Source organism: Chiroxiphia lanceolata, chromosome 8 (assembly GCF_009829145.1).
Source record: "Chiroxiphia lanceolata isolate bChiLan1 chromosome 8, bChiLan1.pri, whole genome shotgun sequence".
NCBI classification, from domain to species: domain Eukaryota; kingdom Metazoa; phylum Chordata; class Aves; order Passeriformes; family Pipridae; genus Chiroxiphia; species Chiroxiphia lanceolata.
The window spans coordinates 14,351,878-14,376,048 of record NC_045644.1 but is presented as its reverse complement, the minus strand read 5'-3'; the positions used below and the strand labels follow the sequence as shown (position 1 = coordinate 14,376,048).

The 24,171-nt window shown below is 40.7% G+C and overlaps 1 protein-coding gene across 3 annotated transcripts in view; it reads left to right on the top strand.

Moving 5' to 3' along the window:
• The window catches only part of ARMH3 (armadillo like helical domain containing 3), a 127,696-nt gene that overhangs the window by 43,027 nt on the left and 60,498 nt on the right, over positions 1–24,171 (top strand). For all 3 annotated transcript variants that reach the window (XM_032695685.1, XM_032695686.1, XM_032695687.1), the window contains exons 21-23: positions 12,726–12,808; positions 13,330–13,456; positions 16,110–16,185. In XM_032695685.1, coding sequence (XP_032551576.1) covers positions 12,726–12,808; positions 13,330–13,456; positions 16,110–16,185 — 286 coding nt within the window. The remainder of the gene's footprint in view (positions 1–12,725; positions 12,809–13,329; positions 13,457–16,109; positions 16,186–24,171) is intronic.

Genomic DNA, 24,171 nt, shown 5'->3' with positions numbered 1-24,171 from the left:
GCTCCAGATATGCTTCTAGAGTGCTGTATGTTGCAGAGTAAACACTTAATTACCAGCCCTATCTTGAGATCTATTTCATAATTAACTCTTATCCTTGTCAGGGTTGCTCTTTGGTTACCCAGAATGCTGCTGCCTTTGATGTGAAAGAATGGCTATTTCTTTGGTCTTGATCTAAGTGACAGAAAATTTCAAACCAGAGCACAGGGACTTGTGAATTAATTTCTATCCTTCGTATGACCATTGGGTTTTTATTTTGGATTGAGGAATTAGTTATGGCTGGATGAACAACTAAAAGAGAACAGCTGTTCACTGTAAGGTCTAAGATCTCATGTTGCCCCATCAGGTGTGCTTTACAGGTCTTCAAGCCTACACTTGTCTTATAGAATGACAAGGTGTGTGATGACTGAAGCAATGTCGCTGTGGTGCAGTTTGGATAATAGCAATGGAGGCCCATCGAACAGGACTGAGTGGAACACAGAAGCTGGAGGGAATTGGTGTAAGGAAGTATTGAAAGAAAGGGAGGGAGTTCTACCTGGCACGTAAAAGGAGAGTTTTTTCAAGCAGAAAATTGAGTGGGAGAAGAAGACAAAGAGACTAGTGTGGGGTAGGTAGTCAGTATAAGGTGCGGAGGAACTGAGATAAAGGTTGTAGGTGGAAGCGGTAGCAGTGTATGGAGCCTTCTGTTCACTTGCCAATTCTAATGTTAGCTAGTTTCTAATTAAGGAAAACCACTCGTATGTCATCTGATTGATTGATGCTCTTCCTTTGTGAGTGCTTTGTCTTCAGTATGGAAGGCCAGCAGCACTTCGAGAAAGTTTCTGCATTTACTTTTCTGATATTAAGTTGCAGTGATGGCAGAGAAAAGCAGTAGAGCCAGGTATTTGGCATCTCTCAGGACACATATAAGGCTTTTTATGTAGTCTGTAATACTTTATACCTTTTTGGATATGCTACTATGTGGCATATTGTTTACATATGATCTAATTTCTGTTGAACTTCCTTTTGCAGCATCTGAGCTTAAAGAGGAACAATATTGTTAGTCTTTGGATGTGATCCAGCCTTAGCTCCTTTATTAGAATAATTTTTTCATATTAAGTCAAGGGGCCAGGACTATGGCACTTAAAGCAGTGTAAATCTCTAGCTGTGCAGACCAGATGACCAAGAATGTTTAGCTGACAGAGAAAGATGCAGGAATTTGAGAGCTGGAAGCAGGACTGACAGAAAGGAAAATCTGTGGGTGGCAGAAGTTGTGTGTATAAGCTGACTTTAGCTATAAGTAGTGTGAAAATAAATACCAGATCACTAGTGGAGCTAAATTCCAGAATATCTTAAAAGGAATACTGGAGAGTGAAAAGCAGTTGTACTTTGATTAGCCTATGAAACTGATTGGCAAGTGCATTTACTGATAGGTAGACCAGACATTTAGATCCAGACATGTCTGTTGATCTTGATTCTTCTTTAATAGCCCTTTTCAGCAGATTATTCACTTCAGTTCCACCATCTGTGATTAGTATGCAGCTGTATGAGCACTGTAGAAAACATTCAGGTTTTTCATCTGTGACAGTGCACCATTGCTGGTGACTAGCCTGGAAATTTGACCAAGGTCAGAAACTTTAAGGGGGTATGTTTTGTGTTGACCCATTCCCTTGCAGACATTTTGGCCAATTGGAAATCTTCTGGACAGTTATGCCAGGTACCTTATACTTTTTAAACACTGATTTACTGCATGTCAAGTATAAGGTACTTTATGTAGCTGATAAAGAAACTTGACTTGGTAACAGCCAGTTCCCTGCTCTCAGAAATAGTCTGTTATGCCCAATGTTTTTGGGCTAGTTTGTACAGCACTTGAGTGATGGATGGTGCTATATATATGTTGTTGTTGTTGTCAAGCATGTATAAGCTATGCCAAAAGAGTTTTCATGAGTCATTTAAGCTTTTTATATAAAAAGACCTCATTTCTACAACTCCTCCCACCTCAAAATTAGCAATGCTTCAGCAATTCACTCTGAGCTTAGGGGGTGCAGGTAACTTCTTTGCAGTTGCTATGGTTCACTTTAAGCAAAACCCATGTTTAAAGAAACAGAAAAGCAATTCTAATATAGACTTATAATAGCAAGACTAGAGCATAAAAAAATCTTAAGCCATAATGATGAATAATAGTGAAATTGCATTCAATTGCCCTAATAAATAGCTAAGTAGGATTAAAAGTGGGCTTGCCATTAGTAAGTATTGAAGATGAATATCCAAATTATTTTAACATGTTATTGTTCCTTATCTTCTAGCTTAGTTAATTTGATAGATGCAGAATGCACTATTAGTAAAGGTGCTTCAAATATGTAGCACTATCAAGAAGTTAATTTTTCTTTTTCAGTTTAGAATTATCAAAGTAGACTTTTACAATGCTACTATACAAAATTACTTTTTTTTTTCCTTTTTGTAAACTCTTCAGATCTTTCTGTCAGGTTCTGTGTTTATAACATGAGGGTAATATTGCTTTCAAAATCTTTTTGGGTGAATACTAAAGAGGTAAAAGGTTCCTCTGTGGAACATTTTAAAATAAGCAATTTTTTGGGGGGAGTAGAACCTCACCCCCACACACACTTGAAGTGTATATAACTCTCTTACCCTTATGCAGTGCATATTTAAAGTGGTATTGCTTAGTCACTTTTCAGTCACAGAAATAATAAAGCAATATTGATTACTGATAGTAATTGTTATCTGTGCCATTTCTGATTCTAAACTGTTGATCAGGTCTGCTTCATTTATGTTGCTGAACTGGAAATCAGGTGATGTGTCTCCTGTTCATCTCTAATACCGCTGTCACTGTCACATTCTGCAGCAGCTACCTGGCAAGGGAAGCTTGTCTTGCAGCTCTTGTGGAGGCAGGATTCATATACTGATGTACCAGACAGTCTAGTTCACTAGTAAAGTGCCTGATCACTAGATGCTGTGAGAGTTTGCAAGATCATAGAGCTTGATCATTAGCAAATGACTTAAAAGATTTTAGGGAAAAGACTTAAAAACATAAAATTTGACCTTCTTGCAAACTTGCAGAATGTCTTTCATGGCTTTAAAAAATGCTGCCAAGGTTCAGGATTCAACAGTCCTGTCTTGTGCATGCTTGTGAAGTCTTTGCGGTTCAGAGGAAGCAGTCATGACTCAGCTGATGGTATAGATAAGGCTGCAAAATGAGGAACTCTCTAATGTTCTAACAAAGAAAGAAATGTCCTTAAGCTTTGAAGGATGTTGAAGCATAAGAGAATGGTCTCTTCAGCACAGCATCTTCAAAGGCAACTAATAAAGATCGTGTATAGGAATAGTGTAGAAGAAATAGGATGCTTTTGTGTTAAGTGTAAAATGCTTTCGTAAAATGAAATCTGGGGTGAGTACAAAGAACATCTGTTTGTTAAATGGTTCTACTTGAAGAGTAGAACTCTCTCTACTTTGGGAAGAGAAAGAAGTAAATGTGAGACTTGACCTTTCAAATACCTTCCAGCAGAAATGCATTCTGACTTCACTGCACTGCTTGTAAACTGTAAAGAGAATTATGGAACAAATGCTAGAGTTTGAATGTCTTTGTAGATCCATACATTCTACCTAATTCAGGCTTTACCTGGTGCTCACCCTCTCATTTCTCCATGTCTTTTGAAGTGAGAGGCTGGCCCATCTTTTCAGAGTGGCACATCAGAATCTCTGTGTGACTGAGAGCTCCCAGCCATGTGCCATATGCCATGCTGGAGATTTGGGATCTCTTGAGCCCTTTGAGTACAAGGTGATGCTGGCTTTTTAGAGTGCCACCTGACTGAGGGATGGGGCTGGAAGTGGGAAGGATGGGCTCTCTCTGCTGTTCCCAGTGGTAGTGGCAGCACCAGGAACTGAGGAAGGAAGAAGCAAGAATAGTGTTCAGGCTGGTTAAAGATGCAAGGGGAATGGGAGTCCTGAGTTAATGGAAAGGGGAGGTCTTTAGAGGTGGAAAGGTTCTCAACCTGGGAGGATGGTGAGTCTAAGGTGAAAGGGAGGTTATAGTGGCTTAGGAGGAATAGGAGACCCTGAGTACAGGAGGGACTGGGTAGGGTGAGATCTGGGATTAGAGCATTAGGGAGGCTGGCAGGTGTTACTGGGTAGAAACTCAGTGTTAGAAATCATTACATGATACAAAGAGGGAGTTATTCATCACTTTTAACTTTCAGGGATGGAACTAATATCCTTTTTCTATTCTCTTATTTGAATGACTTGCTAGGACCATTCTTTGGTTGAGGAAACTGAGGAATGTGAGCTAGCATCTAGCTTAGTTGTATATCCTAGGTATCTATAATCTATGGTATGCTTGAAAGAGGAAAGAATCTTTTCTTCTCAGAACGATGTTTTGACAGTTTCAGATGTGCTTATGGCTTCTTTCTGTGTCAAGAAGGACTAGACCAGACTTCACAGGTCTCAGTAGCACCCTGAGGGCAGAGATGTTTACTTCTAGGATTGCAAAAAACAGCGAGGTCTTTTAGTATTCTGATGAACTGGATCATTAAGTTGAAGTTTTTGAATTAGTGTTTGTTTTTTAAGTGCCTCAGTAGATCAGTATAAAATTTGTGATTAAGTAGCATTTTATGCAATGTCCTTGCCTGCGGCAACTTACCTCCCCTTTACTTGTAGATAGGTGACCAGCAAACTTTATATCCTCTTCCTTGTCTTTGGAACTGAAAGAAAATAGATAATGTTGACCAGCTATTTAATAGGAAGCCCAACAGGTTTACAAATGCTTGTGCTTGTTGACTTTAGTGAGGTTTCTGAGGATGTGGATTAATTCTGAAAACCTGTTGGAAAGAATATAATTTCTCACATAAACTAAAGGCTGTAACTGTTATGTACAATGGAATATGTAGTGGGAATTAGCAGTCCTTAGAGGGTCCTTTTTTCTTTACTTGTAGGAGTGCTGATGCTTGGAACATGTGGTACTGTGTTAGCACAAGGTTGGTTCAAGGTTGGTGCAACTGTTATTCCTGTTACCTATTTCAATGAATTTAGGAAAGGAATGACACTGAAAGATAGTTTTATAAAATAATTTTTGTTTATAGTTGTGGTGTGGGTTGATATTCATCGATTTATTTAATTTGTGCTCCTGGCAGCACTCCCATGTTGCCCCAGAAAACCCCAGTCCCACCTTACAAAGCCCACTTGCAGGCAGAAGCATATGTGAAGGTCAGAAGGAAGACTGCAAACATCTGCTTGTAGTCTTCTGCTGCCATTCTCACCCGATGGGCCAATTTCATGTTAACCTTTCCACATTACCTTCTTCGGCCAAAGCTAGAATATTTCTGTGGTAAGAGCACACAGCCATTTGGTGAAATGTCCCAGTATAAATCTCTTAAAGAAGATTGTGTAAGAAATGCAAAACTTCAGTGAATTTCTTGTAAAAGAGGATATTCTAAATTCCCTGCATGGGTCATTTTTGGGAAGCATCTGTTTTTACTTAAATCTTAGTGTTCTGTTACTTAATTCTAGTTACCTTTAGTAATGTTAACATATTTTAATACTGATGATAAAGAGCTTTACCCTGGTAGCTGGTGGACAGAAAAAGAATAATACAAGAATTTGTGGCTGTTATTGGCCACCTGGCAAGAGTGAGGATGGGAATTCATCCACAGAGGCTTGCTCAGATGAGCACAAAGGGAATTTAGTCATTTGCGTGGACAGAAGTCTAGCAAGCTTTTGGTCATCCTGCCTCAGCCTGGCAGGTCTCATCCAGATATATTGCTCTGTCCTGCAAATTACTTTTTAAATAAAGTTAGCAAACGCTGGAGAATTTGATTGTGAATCCCTAACAGTTTGCAGATCGTAGGAGATAGTGTGAAAATTTCTCCTGGGAAACGATCCCATTGATGATAAAGTGTTACAGTCAGCTGTTCCCAGCCCTTTCTTTGTATGCATGGAGGGGTTGCAGCATTCAGAATGCAGTGATTTATCCCTGCCCCCTTTTTGTGTTCAAACAGAAGCACTCCTGGCTTCCTTACCTTGCTATCTTTCCATGTTCTCACACAATGTTTCTGCTTTGTCTCCAGATTGTCCTCCTTTTCTGTTTTAAAACCCTGTGCAAAAATGTGCAACCTTAACTCCCAAGACTACTGTTTAACTAACAGTGTGAACCTGCACTGTCAGGCAAAACAGAACTGAGCTCAATACTTCCCCTTTCCTCTAAAGAGGAATGAAGTTTGTAGGTGTTATTTTTTATTTTTAATAAAAAAAGCATATTGTTCATCTGAGCTTTAGCTTAAGTTGGAAAATTTGCATTCTTTCTTATTGCTAGCTGGATTGCCATCAAGCAGCATTGCTCTGGCATCAGCAATCAGCATTTCCATTAAGCTTGCAATTTTCACACTGTTGGCTCCATTTAGGTGGGAACAGTGAGTACCAGGGATGGGGGCTATAGAAAGAAAGTAAAGGGTTGGAAGTGAAGTGGCCTGCTCGACTGATCCTGGGAGTGGTGGGTTATGCCAGCATGTGCTCCAGCCCTCTGGCAAGCTGTTGATTCTCATTAAGAAAACAGGCTGCTTCCATGCTTGTACCCTGAGAGTCATGGAGAGAAGAGGGAACAGCTGCAGAGTGCTGGTGCTGTTGATGGGGAGCCTGCCAGTAGCCAGCTGCTTTCTGCCACAGAGCTGTGGTGGCCTGGAGGAGGAACCTGGGGCAGTGCCTGTGGCAGCAAGCAGGGGGGCAGCATGGCTGTGGTTAGAGGAGTGTCCAGCCAGGTAATTGTTACAGGGGGGAGCTGGGTGCTCCCTCCTGATCAGAGCAGAGGGAAGGAGCTGAAGCATGTTGACTGGTGATGTTGTCAGAGCTTTCATTGCTTCCCCTGCTCCCCTGAGCCGGGACTGCAGCATTGGTGCAACAGTCTTGTTTTCTAGCGCTTTGGCTGATTGACAGGAAGCTGCAAGTGCTGTCAGTGAGTAATTGGTTCAGTTGTCCAAGAATGCTGGGATAGTTTGTGCCTCAGGGAGTTCTGGTGCATTAGTTTGTAACAGCAATGTAACTATTTCTTGGACACGCTTCCTATTCCTACAGCTCTATCTGGAAATTACCTCTGTTGGTTCTTTCCTGTCAAACCCAATCTGTAGATACTCATCTCCCGCTGAATTTGTTTTGATCACTGTTCTGCTGAGTGCCTGCCAGTGCTGAATGTGGCCAGATCTGCACCTTTTAACGCTCTGGTCATCTCAGAATGTTGTATTTGAGCCTTTTGCTGCCCTAATTCTGAATTGCCTTTCAATTACAGCATTTACTACAGGTGATTAGTCTGTGCTGGGGTTTCTTCTCCTCATAGCCGCACACTGGGCTATATGGTTATCCTAGCTTAGCCCTTGTGACTTCCAGTGTGGAACAAGAGAGTGGACTGGTCTGTTGTGAGAATTTGTTATTTCCATATTCTGTGCTGTAGTCTCCCTCATGCAAGGAAATCATGCTGTATTTTGGAATCTGGAAGAGCATTATGAGAAAGAATTGTTTGGCCTATTACTTCTCAACAGGCATTTGATATTGACCAGTTAGAGACAGAGCACTGTGCATAAGTGGGCCTTTCATCTGACCAGGTACAGCCAGGGCTCTTCTTGTTGCTCTATTGATGTTTCCAGTGCTGTTGCAGGTAGAGTAGTCCGGTTTTCTCTTTTATGTTGGAGGAATTGAAGTACAGAAAGTCCAGTGCTGCTTCCTGAAGAATTAAATCCACTTTCTTCTCAGTTCTAGTCTAGTGCACTAAGCCTTAGCAGATCTGGCTTGCCATGTGCTACAATGAGTGGAATGGACCTTACCTTCAGAGTATGTACATGTGAACAGGCTGGCTATGGGAGGTTCAGGGTGGTTGCTGTGCTGCTGGGGTGCTCATAGGCACATGATTTCTTTGTGGCATGGAAGTGTTGCCCAGACGTCATTATCAACTGCCTTTTAGTGACATGTGGGTGGAGAGCCTCCTAAAGGTGTTGAGACATGTAGAGGAGGACACTGAATATACTGTTGGTACAATGGTAATTTCCAGAGAGAATGGGAAAATCACTGTTCTTCCCAGTGTACCCTGCAAGTTGAAGGGTAGAAAACTGGAGGATTTTAGTAGAACGCAGGATCCTGCTAATGGATGTTATACTGCAGCTGAGGAACCCTCGCATCTCTCTTGCTCCTTTGTTGAGAGCCATTATATGCACCATTAGAAGATTTTTGACCTGTAAGCACAGCAGATGCGGTGACAGAGGCCTCCGTGCTGTGCTGAACCCATCCAGGCTCTCATTGATGTGTGTCTCAGGGCTGTTCTCTTCTGCTCTGTTGTGCAATAACACATCAGAGCCTTCTGATGCTCCTGGCAGAATCTGTGCTACATTCTGACTTGCCCAAGGGATGGTACTACTACTTCTTTTTTATTCTTAATCTACCTCCACAGTCCTGTTGCATTACACATGATCCAAAGAGTGAATACTGAGACACTAAATTAAACAAAAACTTTGCATTAATCCCAGTTTGGCTGGGGCTGAATATACTTCTGTTTGAAACAAGGTTTACAGGGAGTGAAGGTAAGTCTGCTATAGGAATAGGAATAGGGGAAGGAGTGAGTGAAGGGCATCTGTCCTTAACTGGAATTACCTCCTTTCTGGTAGAAGAGGAGATTCTGGCTACCCACAGTCTTCTCACAGAGGATTGGCTTGAAGAAGGGCAGCAAATAACTGAGCAGAAGTACTGCTGCTCCTTGGCAGACAGACTGGCCACAAGAGCTGATAAGGGAAAGTGTCTGTCTTCAAAAGCAGCTGTGCAGTGGAGGAGCTAAGAGCCTCTTTCTTTGCAGTCACTCCAATTTAAAAAGCAAGGAGAGTATCTGTAAAAGCTGGTGATGTTGCTTTTCATCCTTTGGCTATAATAATCCTTTGGAGAGAAAATTGCCTAAAAACCAACCTGTATGCTTTACACCACTTTCACAGACAGCCAATCACATGACCGTGTGTCCACTCACCATGCTTTTCTACTTGGTTTTGAGGCTATAAATGTAGGTTTTCAAAACTGTGTTCTCTTCTTATTGATTTAAGAAGCATAGTCAGTGTACTCAAAATGAGGAGCTTGCGTGAAAATACTGGTTGCTGCTTGTTTAGTTTAGATACAGCCTCCTGCTTTTGTTGCCAAAGAAGTTCTAGTGACAGTGTTGTATTGTGAAATTATGGATGTTTCGAGACTCGCCATAGTGGGTGTATTGGGTCCTGCCAAGAGATGCCAAAGACAGGTATCTATGAGGGGGAAAAAAAAAAAGGCTCTAGAGGCTATTGCAAAAATGGTGCTGTTTTCCAGTTCATGTTGAAATAGATGTCATGCCCAAACTATCCATCACTGTTAAATCTTGGATTTGGGATAGGGTGGCTGAGCCCAAGCAAGGGTCACAGTGCTGTCAGCTGCTGTGCAGCTGAGACTGAACGGCTCCTCTGTTGTGGAAAAAGAAAAAGGATAATTTCCTGGCTGGTGTGAGAGGGTAGCCTGCAGATGGTCTACGAGAGGCAAACAGTTGATTGCAGCAGAGAAAAAGTGACACATCTGGTTTGGCTTCAGGTTGCTCAGGAATAGTAGCATCAGGAATAGTAGCATCCCTGTTGGAGCTCAAGGGCAGAGGGGTTTTCAGCCAGTTGGACATTTCCTCTAAAAGTTCATTTTGTGTGTGTAATTGTTGCTGAAACGCAGTGGGCACATGAAGCTGGATCTAAAAGTTGTTGATCCTGAAAACTCCAGGGCATAGCTGTCCTCATTTTCAGTACAGAGTCTGCCTTAGAAGCAAACTACAGAGACACAGGAAAGAGATTTAAGGGTTCATGTTCCACAGTGATCCTGTTCCTTAGAGCCACTTCAGCACAGGCTGCTGCAGAATGTGCTGGTGTGGAAAAAGATTGGTTGCTCTTTTAGTATTGATATAGTGCATATCCTAATTAGGAACACTGCACCTTTTTTAGGAATGTGTGGTTTCCAAACAGTTGGATAAATTTATCTGTATAGTGCACACAGTGTCTGTAAACCTGGTGGGTTAGTTCTTCTCACCAGGCTCTGTGTGCAGCACTGAGTTTCCTCTTCATGTGATGGCACGACCCTCTCCTTCCTAGTTCTTAGGGAAGGAGATCAGCACAGATCAGCTGTGAGTAGTGGGCTGTGATGCAGTGCAGTTCAGGTATAAAGATTTATTTCAAGCTGTGGTAATCACTTGTCTTCTTTCTAACCGGAGCAGGAAAATTCTTCACAACAGCTGGGACAAATGTAGGAGCTGGTTTTGGGGTAGAACAGAACAAGTTCTCCTTTTATTGTTGTTGCCAATATAGAGCAGTGCAAGTACTTCAGAAATACTGCAATAGGCAGCTGTAGGGTGCTTTTCCTTGTCATTTGGTGAGTGCTTGTGCTCTAGACAAATACACTTGTTCTTTTAAAAATAGTGTTTCCCTATCGGGGGCATCTTTCATGTTGACTGTGTTTGGATGTTCAGCGGCTTCTCTTCACGCTGTGCAATCACCTGCTACAAAGGCCGTTCAGCAGGGCTCTGTTGGGAGAGCAAGAGCCAAAGAAATGAACAAAAGACTTCACACCACTTGTTACAGGAAATCCAGAGCTCTGCTACTCTGCTTCCAGAAGCCCAAGGTGCTGTTTGTTAAACAGCACCATCTGGTCACAAGCTGTGGCCGTGTGGACTTGCAGGGCTGGGAGAGAGGTAAAGTCATGCTTGTAACTGAAATGGGGAGACAACCGACGAGCTGCTGTGACAGAGATGCAGGGCAGCTGTCTGCAGTCCAAGGCACTGACTGCAGGAGACTCTTACTTTTTTGCTGTGGAGGCTTGGTTACCTTGGCAACCTGTTTTTAGCTGGATCTCTGCTCCGGTGGAGAGCCCATCTGTACCTGCTACTTCTTTGTTTTGAAATAGCTATTTTACAGAAAAATAACTGACAGGAGTTATTTCCAGAGCTAGTGTATTGTGGAATCTGGTTTCTGCTTTTGGTCTCAGGAGTTTGTCTGATGATGGGGTGATAACGGTATGGGAAGTTCTGTGGCTGGATTGAATAGGTGTTAATATATCTGCTTCGTGGTGGGCTGCTGTTGTGGAAGGGAGAGATGTTATTGCTGATGGTTAAATCCTGGAAGAGCTCTGAAAGAGAAATCACTTGCATGTCTGGAGTTTGCAGAGAACTTTGTTCATTCTGGTTTGCAGTTCAGCATCAGCCACCCGCTGGTAGATTAAACTGAGGTGATTCTGTCTGTGATGAGTAAATAGCCACCCTGGACCTGTAGGCTTCTGTTTTGGGGGGCATGTATAAGCTTTTGATACTCGTGGTAAACTTCTAATATTGGAAAATAGAGGTTGCAGGACTGCATTCAGAATCTGACAATTTTGTTTGATTCAAGATCTGACCACTCTCTTCACATCTGTCTTTATACTGTTGGTTTTTTGGTTTTACCTTTTGTGAATACTTTCTAATCCTGAAGGGGGTGGGTATCTAAAATTTGCTCTTATCTCATTCCTGTTCCCTGTGTGTGTTTTCCTTCTCTTACATAGCCTGTACCTTTGGGCTGAAAGGAATGGTCTGTTCTGCATTTGCTGTGGAGTGCTCCCAAACCAGAACTGATTTTCTCACAAGTTACTGGGTAGTGTGTGACACTTGTGTAATGGTGGGGGAAAAAACAGATTAACAAATTCTACTCATGCCTGTAAGAAATTGGAGTAATACCTGGTGTTGTTCTGCTAGATGCAGTTACCAATTAGTAGATAATAAAGAACTTTTTAAAAAAAGTGTGTATAGCGCTCTATCTTGACTTTGCAGGACATCTAAAGTCAGATATTTCAAGTCTTGAAATCTGTTAACTTCAGAGCAGAGAGTACATTAAGAACCTGTTCTAGGCAGGCATCAGCTTTCAGTCCTGAGCAGCTATAATGCAGAAGAAAATAGTTTTCTCTTCTAAAAATTTCAGCTAGAAAAAAGAAGATAAAGAACTTTGCATTTTATTCAAGCACGTGGAATGCGATTGTTTATTGTAAAGTCGGCTTGATTAAAGCATTTTTAGTGAACCTTTTTGTTAATTGCCACTCTTACTAACTGCTTTTGGGCGGTTACAGCAGGAGCTTTTGTTGTTTCATTATTTAAGATAGTGTGAACCAGATCTGTAGTCTCTACCGCACAGCCCCAGATAACTGACACAGTAAAGTACTACATTCTTCCTTTTACCGGTGCAGCAGCATTGACACAGAGCTACAGAAAAGCTGTGCTGTGGGGTTTTTGTTACTTTTTTTAAAAACTCTATGTATCAACAAGAGTGACAGTTTGGGGCTGACTATGCATACATCATGGTGGCGATATATGAAACAGAAACGAGACAGTCAGATTCTCCAACCTGAAAACTCACTCCAGGATCTAGCAGACAGAAAAAGCTCCATGAACTAAGCTAACAAGAGACTTTGCTTGAGCCTGAGCGGATTTGATTGGGAAGTCAGTGAAATAGAATAAAGGTGGAGTGGTAAAATAGCTGTCACTTACCTGTCCAGCAGAGTATTTTAGCCACAAAAACCACCGCCAACCCCTACAAGTAAATTGATAACTTCCGATAAATTCTGAGGATAATTTCTGCAGCTGGTGTTTAGGCTAGTTTACACCTGATAATGTACATGCATCTGTATTTAAGTGACTTGTTGAAAATGGCTTTGTTTTTTATATTATTTTAAAACTACTTATTTTCTCCTAGCCTTGATCAACTTGTTAAAGTTCCTCATGTCTAATGAGACTGTGTTGCTGGCCAAGCACAACATCTTCACCCTTGCTCTTATGGTGAGTACACACAAATCCTCTTATTTTTAACAACTTAACAGTGAATGAATTTTAAGAAAGAATTATAATGCTGAAAGGATTCCAGAAAGGATTTCTGGCCTGTTAAGGAGATATGAGAAGATGGCCACAAAGCAGAGGGATATTATTGTTTGGTTTTGCTAGGTGTTTGGAAAGGGCAGTGCTTGGACTCACTGTAGGGTCTGCTCACTGAAATAAAGAAGTCTATGTGAGGAAGGGCCTAATTTAATTTTCCAGATTTGACAATACTGTTTCTTCTTCTGTGTCCCTCTGTATGCAAAATAGAAACATGTTTTTCTAGCCCCAGATAAAATAGTATTTAAGCGTCTTGTCTGTCTCTTCTGTACTACAAGGAAAATTATAGATAAAGCAATGAAGTAGTGTAATACTGTCTACTGCAATTGTGAGCTATTTCTTTGAAGGTTTGGGACATAGTTTGTATTGTTTCTGTTGCAGAATAGATTTGGGCTAAATATTCTTGTAACTTCTTTTCACTTGTCTAGGTTGTGAACCTATTCAACATGTTCATCACTTACGGAGACACCTTCCTCCCCACTCCCAGCAGCTATGATGAGCTGTATTATGAAATCATTCGGATGCATCAGAATTTTGACAACCTTTATTCCATGGGTGAGTACCTCCTGACTTGTCAGGACTGCTGCTGACTGGAAGTGAGGGTGGTGGAGGAGGGACATTTGTGTCTGGTGTTTTCAGTCCACCTGCTTCTGATGTGTGCCTTACTGACTGCACATGTTTTGTGTAGTAGGACATGTTTAGTAAATTAAGAATTGAGGAACTGAGAGAAGGATAAACTAGTTAAAGGGATAAGTTTGTGGTTTTTTTTTTAAGTCAGAAAAAAATAGAAACAGACTCCTTGCCTCTGTATCAGTCACTCACCATGGTTGGAGATATAAATTTGTTGTCAAAACAGAGTATGTGGTGTGTCATGCATTTTCGTGTAGTTTGCCTCTACTGTATTCAACAATTTCCAGTCATGCTGCCAAACCAGCCAATACAGAGAAACACGCAATGCAAATAAGAATTTGAAAAGAATTCGAGAAACTTATAGCAAAAAGCTTGCAGTGCTAAGCAAATCACATCTACTGCACTCATTGCCAAAACAACCAAGAAAACAGCCCTCACAAACCTGCTTGCAGTGACAAGTGAATCAGTGGACTGAAGAATGTGCCCAATGGCAAAACAGGGAGAAACTGCCATCCTTCAAGGAGAGGCAGACATGCTGGAATGCTACCAAGTGACACCCAGCAGGGAAAAGACGAACAAAGAAGAGCAAGGGATGCATGGAGCATAACCAGGCAGCATATACACAGGAGCCTGCGGCCCAGGGGAGCTGCAGCAGCACTGGTGTAGTGTCTGCATCCTTGAAGCTATGAAGGAAAGGAATATAGCTGTGTTCTTTGTTTGCTTTATTCTAGAAAGACCTTTTTTCCATTCACCCCCTGCTTCCTTCTCAGTGTGATCACCCAATGAAAAACAGGAGTTAATATAAGCAAAAAAGGGGAGTTAGGGGACAGACAATTGGCCACAACACTCTTCTGACACGGGGGAGAACCATGCTCACCCGTATAAAAGTAGCTGAATACCCCCTGTTACTGCAAGCAGAAATGAACTGCTCTTTTATGTAAATTTCCTACAGTTTTCAACCATTACATAAGAGATCACTTGGCCGTTGTTATGCCCTCTGAGTGCATAAGGTTTTTTGTTAACCCATTTCTTACTCCCAAGAATTGTAGCTGTTAAGATGTTTTCAAACCCATCCCCTGTGGAAGCTGAAGGCAAGTCGATAGGAGAATAACACACTCATATAGTTCCTCAGTTGGGTTGCAGAAGGCACACCTAACTTGTTGAAACAGTTTGTCACATGAATGTTTTCATCCTGCTACCTAGAGCAAACCCTTTTGAATTACTGTTGGAGATACCTGAATGGAAACCCTCTCTGAATACATTACTTCAGATATTCAAAAACAGTACCTACTGTCTGACAAAATAATGTTATTTGGAGCTGACATCTTTTTTCTGCAGATGAGGTGTAATGGTAGACTAGGAAGTGAGAAGGTAGCACTGTCTCCAGCTGATGAAAACCACTAGGTGTCCTGACAGCTTCCTTTTGCTTGTCGGCCTGTCTCTGAGACTACAGTGACCCTTCTGTCCCTTGATCTTGGGGCATTTGTTGGCACAGATGAGAAAGCTACTCTGTCCTTTGGTTTTCTGTTAATGTGGTTGAAACTTTCTATTTTGGGAGTGGAGGTGGAATCTAATTGACTTGAGTTTTTTTTCTTGTTTTGAAACTGAACTTTATCCAGATCTGCAGGACTGGAAGCTTCTGTACTGCAATTATAGGCATGAGTATGCAGCCACTGTGCTTATGGATTCACTTGTAGCATCCATGTTTCTAGATGATCCTAAATTCAGATGATGAGCTGTTCCTTCACTTCTGAGTTGATGGTGAACCATTCTTGTGGAATCTAATTTCTAGAAAACTCTGTATGTACAAATTCATAGAAAATTCCCTTTTATTCAGGCAATATGGAAATTAATCTGAACATCTGTTACAAGATCTGTTATTGTTTTGATGCATACCAAGAGATGTGCAGGTAACTACCACTGTAGAAACACTGCGTATTTTGACCTAAATAAATATTTTTTGTACTCTGGCAGAAAAGAATTGGATTCCCTAGAAGTTCTTCCTGTTGCAGAATGTTTTCAGATCTGCTCTTAAGTCTGTCAGAGGCCATCTGTGCAACAGAACACCACCCTTGTTCCTACAGGGAGTGTTTTGTCCTAGGCTGGTGTGTAATTCCGCTTTGCAGTTCTGGATAAATTGAAATGTGAAGAATCCATCATTGCTGGAGAGAGTTCAATCTTCAGGATGTAGTCTAGCTCCAGTGGAATCTTGCATAAATGGCAGCCGGAGGACAACAGAATGTGGAATAATAGTTATTCAGACATGGGTCACTGCCCTGTTTCTGGGGGAAATGAACTGTATATGTGGTGATGAAAGCAGGACCTGGGTTCTTCTGTCCCCTCTGCTTCCTGTCTCGGAGTCATTATTTTGTTCTGTTGACCTCTTCCGTGTTCCTTATGTTGCTTAGATGGGCTTTGAAGGGAATATCTGCCCTGGATCACAGGTCGTCTTGAAGAAGACCTTGTTTTGATGTGGTTCCTGGACTTCCATCTCACCAAAGCAGATTTTTTTTTTCCTGTTTTAGATTAGAAAATTGCCAGTCCTGTGCCAGCACTGTTAACTGTCTTCTCCTTTCAGTTCTAAGGCTGTCTACCAATGCTGGTCAGTGGAAAGAGCCTGCAAGCAAGGTGACCCATGCATTAGTCAATATTAGGTAAGGAGTACAAGTTAGTAACCATTTTGAAGATTGTGTCCTGTGCAACTACATTTTTATCGTGATTCTTTCACATTTGTTTTAATAAGTTTGGGGTTGAATTTATTCTCTTTGTTGGGCTAAATTGCTCCTCTAAACAGGGCCTCCTGAGATAAAGAGAGTATCACCAGGGTTTGATTGTCCTCTCTAATAATTCTCTCGGCTGTTCTGTTGACTGAGCGCTCTCAACGCATGGCACAAACTGTAATGAATTAATCCTCACAGCATTTTTGTGAGAAATTTTACAGTAGGGAACAATGCTGTGCTGAAAGAGCAGTTGTTGACCTAATGGATTTCTGTAGCGTGATTCTATTGCAATTCCGTGAAGCTATGGAGGGGACTATAAGCCAGCTCTAACAAGCAGATTCGAGGCCTGTTAACATTGCAGGATTTTATGTGTGTTTAAAAGTGATTATTTAAGGACATTTCAGTGTTCTCTTAAACCTCTTTGTCCTGTTCAAGGGCAGAAGTTATGCTTTACTTGTAAGGCTAAAGAGTGTAAATCTAGGTGTGTACTCTTTCACAATGGCAATAATTTATTTTCCTGGCACCTGAAGCAGCTAGTACTGACCAAGCTGAGTATTGGGCAAGAGGATCATGGATCTGATTGATTGGAAAATGAAAGAATGTTGAGAGAGAGTATTTACTGCTTAACTCTGGCTTGTAAACAAATCATAAAAGGTGTGAGTATTTATACTGAAAAAATGTCTGTCCATCACTTCCCTGGTCATCTCAGACACTTGGTGTCTGCACACCAAGCAGCTCAGTACTGTTGCATTGCTAGTGCTTGTCATTTCCCTCACTACAAAAGACATGGTGTAGGACATCTTACCTGTCTGTAAATCACCTTAAAGGTTCCCTTATTAAGCCTGTAAGCTTGGTAACATCACGTATGATTCCAGATTTATTTTAGTCCTATCCTTGTTTTTGTTTTTGTTTTTGTTTTTTTTGTTTGTTTTTTTTTTTTTTAAACAGATGTAAATGAACTCTTGTGGGTAGATAATGCACTTGAAGTAAAGCAGCAGAACAGGTAGCTGTTGGCAAATTAATGTCACTTAATGTGACACAAAATGTCTGCCCTGGGAATTCTCTGTATACCCAGGGAGAGAAGTCTAAACTGGGAAGAGATTAAAAAACAAGTGATCACAGAGGGTTTGCACTCACCCCTGGTTTGTGAAACTAAGATTTTGTGTGGGCTTATTTCCTTTTGGCTTAACAACTGCTTTTATGAAGATCAGCTTGCAACTGAGATAAGAAAAACCAAAAAATTGTCACTGTGATACCCCTCCCTGGACAGCCTATATCAGACATGTCCAGATTACGGTTTTGTCTGGAACCAGTGAAGTCTCTAACATGTTTCTCTGATGGACTTTTGGTAGATTTCCCTTGCTCCACCCAACTGCTCATCTATATTGAAATTTCGTGAATGACTGCTTTTCATTCACTGAAATTTGAAAGGTCTAAATTAGAGATGATTCAAGGCCTAGGGAAGAATTAGAATTCAGGGAAGTCAGTCTGATTTATCCCATTTCCTTGCTCTCAAAAAAAAAAAAAAAAGGAGGGGGTGGGGGAGAATTTTGTCTTCTGATTTGTTTTCTTCTGATGGTAAAAATACTACATTTGATGGGTTCTTTAACTAAATAGATTTCAGAGCGGCCAGAAAAATCCAGGTGATTGACAGTGTGATGTTTCAAAGGGACTAGAACCTGGTTTAGCTCCTTGTTATCTGGATTTTCTGTTTGTTCATGCCCCTTTGTTTCCCCTTAGAGTGGTCTTAGCACGCTGTGTCTTATTTGGATGCCTTTGCCATGAAGAGAATGAATTTAGAGAAATCCACTTCACATTGGATTTTTCCTTCACCTTGTTCCGTTGTTCTGGAAGGTTTTTATGAGCAATGAATACCTGCTTGTTGCTGTAACTCTACAGTGCAAAGTCATGCTTTGGTTTATATCTCCATCTCATTATACAAGCTATTTAAAAAGAAATAAACCTTGTCATTTCCTTATCTTAAGGCTTTTAGTAGGTTTTATAAGTGTAAAAGCATCTGCCTATGCATGCATGTGGTGGGCTTTAACAAGTGCCTTAAATCCTAGTGTACAATTTTATGTGCGTTTCTGCCAGGAGAGGAGTGGTGAGTGCCTGCAATGCATTTGTGTTACAGGAGTAACTCTTGAGGAGACACATAAAACAGTCCTGCTTGCACCCACAGTGCTGAGCTGGTGAGCTTGGCTGATTAATTGCTGTAATAGAGAGTCAGGATGAGTAATACTTAGAGAATCTTTGACGTGTTCTTGTTTAAACTCAGCCACAGAGAGAGATCTCTCTTTGTGTATCCTATTATGGTATGAGCACTACTTTTGACTTGGACCTTATTCTTCACTAGGCAGTCTGATTGAGTTTTGTTGTTGCTGATTATTTGATTTTTCTTGTCCTTATGTTCTTTGATTTCTCCAGTGAAAAGAGCAGTCACGAATATTCTTTTTTAGTATTGAGAGATGGGGAGACTATTCCTGCCTTCTCTTTTTTTATAGATAATTCATAATTTCTGTCCAACCTAAAGAAAATGAAATTTGAAGAAGACAGAATAATAATAGCCTTATCTATCTGAAAATCTTACATACCACACTGGAATGAGTGATTTCAATTGCTGTCCTATCTCATAATAGTCATTATAACTTCTGTCTGTGGATTTGTCTCTGGAGTTTTCATAGATAATTGAGATGTGATAGACTGCAAGATGTAGCTGCAGCACTGGTGGGGTTGAAATAGGAAGGTGCAGCAGTTGATGGTTTGAAAACTCACCTTCTCACCTATGAGGAAATAAACACATTTTGAGACAAGTTATTTTTTATTAAGCTAATGAGCCTCTTCAAGATAACATTGTGCAGGTTTGCATTTAATGAGAATTTTATTAACGCGAGGTTCAAAGGGGCATCTTGTGATTGTCTATTCAGTGAGAAGGGTAGCAGCTGAATCCCTGTGTTCTCTTGATAGGATTTTTCCAAGGTGAATAAATAGATTAACTCAATGATTACTTGACTGAATTTCTTCATTGTCTGAAATTCAATCCCATCATAATTTTTAAAGTAATTTTATTTTTCTCACTGAAACATTTTTAATAAGCAGAGAGTAAGTTTGTAGTATGGAACTAGATAGAGTTATTTTTTTTTAAGGTGTTTTATGTGCTGTTTTAGCATATGCTGCAATCCTTGCTTGAGTGCTTCATTCACTCTTCCATCTTGCAGCTACTTTTATTCCACTTGAGACACCGTGTGATGCTCTTTCTTTGAACAGGAGGTGCTGCTTCTCCCAGGGCTGCTTTTGGGGTTGTAAAGGAGAGACTGGAGATTTGGGAGGAGCACTTAAAACATCACATGGATATGTATAAAATGGTTATGCTTGCTGCCAGTCTAGGCAGGAGCATTCTGATGGAGCCCTTGCAGTTTTACCTAGGTGAAAGAAAGCCAAATCAGGCTGTGGTTGTTTCTTGTAGGACAACAGACATCCTGGCCCTGAAGCTATGGCTCATGATAAATTACCAGCACTCCACAGAACTGCCTTTTTTGAAAACCTTGACAGGGGAGGAGGCTCCATTGCAGATATTTGTTAGAAAGTGAGCAGGCAGTCCATGTAGCACCTTCAGCATTGTTCCACCAAACTGCAAGGAATTTAGCATCTATTTATGGGGAGAGAAGAACCAAATGCTGCTAACCTAGTCATGTTGCAATGGATGGCTCTAGCATTTATGCAGGATATGTGAATGGGGACCTGCTGGTAGAGAAGGGCTTCAGTATGGAGTGATGACCTGTGGATTACAGTGAGCTGAAACTGTATAAGATATGTATTTATATATATACTCACACACACACTTTCTTCCTTCCCTCTCTGTACAGGCGTAATGGACACACACATTTCTTGCCAAAATGAGTAAGAGAGTGAAAAGGGGAGGGCAAGCTTAAAGCCTGTTTATGAAAAGAAATGGTCAAGAAAATCTATGTGCATATATATCTAAAGAAAATATATGTACATATCTAAAATATGGATATCTGTGTGTACATTATAGATATATGCACATATATGAATGTGTATATCCATATATGTATTATGGATATCTGTGTATATATAAAAACATATACTGATGTATTCACATGTATACACTTACAAATATATATATATTTATATGTAGAACACACACAAAAACATGCTGCCTTTGGCAATGCGCTAAGCTGAAGCCGTAATCTCCAAGTTGAAAATACCAAGCACCTACTTGTTTCCATATTCTCCAAGATGAACCACAAGTATGGGCTAAGGATGCTCAGGTGTTGCTCCTTCCAGCAGCACGATTGCACTGGGTGTGTACCGTGATCCCCCGGGACTTGGGGGACTGTGTGGAAGTGCTGGTCTGGGCCAGCCAGTGCTGAGCAGCAGAGGGTGCTCAGGCATGCAGGTTAGCCCAGAGTGATCTGGAGTTCATTCCCTGGGATTCTTAAACCCACTTGTGAGGGCTGCCACTGGTGGAATAACAACTCCATTGAATTGTTCACTGAGGTGTGCTTAATGATAATGACCTCTGACATGCTGTCACTGCTAATCAGCCTGATTGAGCTCAGATCACAGGATAGCACAAGGCAGTCAACAATTACTTTTCTTAATAAGAAGAAAGCAACAAAACCCAAAGAAAAAGGCAGAAATGTATTTTATTGGTACTTTTAAAGTCTAAAATAAGTTTGGTAAGATAAGGATCAAATTATTGCTAAATGCTGTAAGAAAACTTCTGAGCTTTCTGTATCCAAGCTATTTGAAGAATTAGTTCATTGCAGTTTTTGGGTGGTAGGCTGAAAAAATGATGATGCTGAAAAACTGAAAGTGGATTCTAGATGAGGATTCTGGATTTGTTCTTTTTTAGTGATCTGTGATCAATCCTCATTGCACGAGCAAAAGTAATAGACTCTTCTTGTCATTTCATGTGTTTCTTATTGCATGCTTTTCTGGTTGCACAGGGATTCTGGCACAGCAGAACAGTTCTGAAATGCAACAGTGGTTATAACAGAGCTGGGTTACTCAGAGTTCACCTGCTAACTCTGGTTGTTTTTCAGTTGACCTTGCAGTATTCTGGTAAGGAAGGTTCCTTTGCTAGGAGCAACAGATCTTGATGTGAACAGATTCTGGCATTAGCTGGCACCTAAACAGAGGAAGCAGGTGGATTGAAAGGGAAAAACCTAATGACCAGCAACATATTAACAGAAGAATCAAAAAGAATGAAAGAAGCACTCCTATCTCTGGTTGCAATGTTTTGTCTTTTCGTGGCAGTCTACCCGTGTTTCCATTATTTTTATTAGCATTTAGTCTAGTCCTGTAACTTCAGCATTTCATTTCTTGTACATTAACTGATTTCTTCATGAGACAGTGTTGTTTTCAGTTATTGCTCTTTATTTACAAGCTGATTCATCTCGGTGTGTTTCTCTTACAGAACCATAGCCGATTTCATTCTGCTATAATTTTCTTTCATTCTTTCTCATTCATGCAGTGGCTTAATTAAATGTCGTCTCTACCACTGGCCTAAATCCAGATAGCAGATCTGTTGGTTGAGTGGCGTTGTATGGACTAGTTCCATGAACACAGCAGCATGGTTCAGCAAGTCAGGCACGTCCCTGGTCACCTTCCTTCTTTCTGCCATTTACTTTCATTTCAGTCATTACTGCCTGGGAAGGGACTCTGACAATGTCAAGCCTGTTTTCTCTTTAATAGACTTTTTTTTTTTTCCAGTAGGTTTTTGGAAGGATTGATTTCTTTGCTTCTTTTTTTTTTTTTTTTGTGGTGACTTAAGGTTTCTAGAGCTGATGCTGATTTTGAGCAAAGCTGTTTGTATGGCAAAGAAATGCCTCTATCTGAGATGCCATAGCCACAGCTTGCTTTCTTCTGTACACTTGAATGTCATTCTGCAGGGATCACTTTTGCTCTAAATTTCATCCTCAAAGTAAGCAAGGCTTTTTTGGATTGGGGTGAGGACAATCTTGAAGTGATTTATTCCTGGGATGGCAGCCTCACTTAACTGACTTTCTTTGCTTCTTTTCAATGTCTACAATTTTATCAACCACTTTAATTTCCTTTCCTTGAGTCACAAAGGCAACAGGCTGGCCTCTTAAGAGGGCAGCAGGATCTCCCTGTGTATTTCAGGTGCTCTGTAGGGTTTGCTATGGAGGTGAGGTGTCTGTATAAGAGAAGATTGTTTGCTGGGCCAAAAGGAAACTTTTCTGCAGCACAGCCACTGCTTGGCAGTCTCTTCTGAAGTTCAGCAAGTATCTTAGTTCATGTGATTCCTGTAAGGTGAACATCGCACTGCAGTTTGCCCACTTGTGAAATTTTATCTTTGTGGATGTTTTGTTGGAAACATTTCTTCCTTGAGATCTGAAAGTTTTGGACAGTTTGCTGATATCTGTAGGCTGCTTAGTAAAGTTTGCTGAGAAATATTACTTCCATTACCGAGGTATGGCAACCCAGATTTCGTATGCTTTGTGTCAAATGCAACTGCCTTGTGAATAGGGAATTCGCGTCTGTGGATCTTGTTTACTGGATTCATGGGTGCAGATTGTGGGCTTACAACATGGACTTAGTTAAGCTGCAAGCAGTTTTTTTCTGAAAGCTGTGTATTCAGCTTTGGAAGTGTAATGTTGGCACAATATTTCAGCTTTTGTGCTAGTGAATTTGGGGTCTGGAGCTTTGTGAGAAGAGACAGTAGAAAGGTGAGAGACTTGTCGGTGTAGTTGTGTTTGATTTATGTGAGTGACTGTGCACCGCCTGGTCTGAAGAAGTGTGGCACCGGGCAAGAAATTCTTTCTTGTTTTGCTTGCCAAATACTTTTCTCCGTAGAAACATAAAAATACTGAAGAATATATGTCTGCATGGGGAGTAGTTGTGGTTTGTTTCAGAAGTGGATAAAAAATTTATTGGTTAGAAGTTATTTTTCTATCTCATTTGCAGATATTTTGGTCTTGAGTCCTGTTGCTGGAAACAGGCAAGTTGTGGATGAGCTCAGTAATACATTAAAGCATGTACTGCAAAGCTAGAATGCAGACTTGTAAACATCTTGGGTTTTTTGTTACAGCTCAAAATTCAGAGAGGTCTGCTGTTTCTGGATTTCAGTGGTTGTATTGTTTCATCCTATTTACGAGAACAATCTTAATTATTCTGGTACTGTGGCTGGCATGAGTTCAGTTCCTAATTGATAGATTTCAACCTTACAGTCAGTGTCTTTGTTGGTAGCTCTAATGCAGCCAGGAAGCAACCAGATTCTCTTGGCCCCAAGAACTGGCTCTACTGGAACATGACCGAAGCACAGTTTGAAACAGCTGTTTATAGCTTGTCGAAACTTTGCCCATGCTGGTTTTATTCTTTGGGTAAATATAAGGGATGCTGATCTCCACTGGTCTCAAATATAGCTTTCAAGATTTGCTTTAATGGAGAAAGAACATTAAGCAACTTTCTTCATAACCCAAACAATGTAAAAATCATTGTGAACTTAAATAGCACCTTTTTCCCTTGAAAAATGATGTAATATAGAGCTGTTTTGCTCTTTCTGTTTAAAAGAAATCTGTTGCTCACAGCAGCAGCCAGAATTATTATTCCCTCTGAAAATCTGGGCTGTGGGATGTGTACTTGGAAAAAAAAGCTTTTCAAAAGTCAGTAAAATGTATTTCTTATTATCTTATAATAGTGGGGAGCCTAAAATTTGGTTTTGCTCTAGAAATGTAAATGCCCTGTTCTCCTAATTCTTCCTTTAGGACTAAATTGACAAAGTACCCACTCATTAAGTACATCTGCTCATTAAGGTAATGAAGTACCTACCTTATTTTGAATTGAAAGCAAGGATAATACATTGTTAACATGACTGCAGAACTGCAGTCTGAAGATTGCAGCAGAATCTGTAGCTCAGTTCCTAGGGAACTG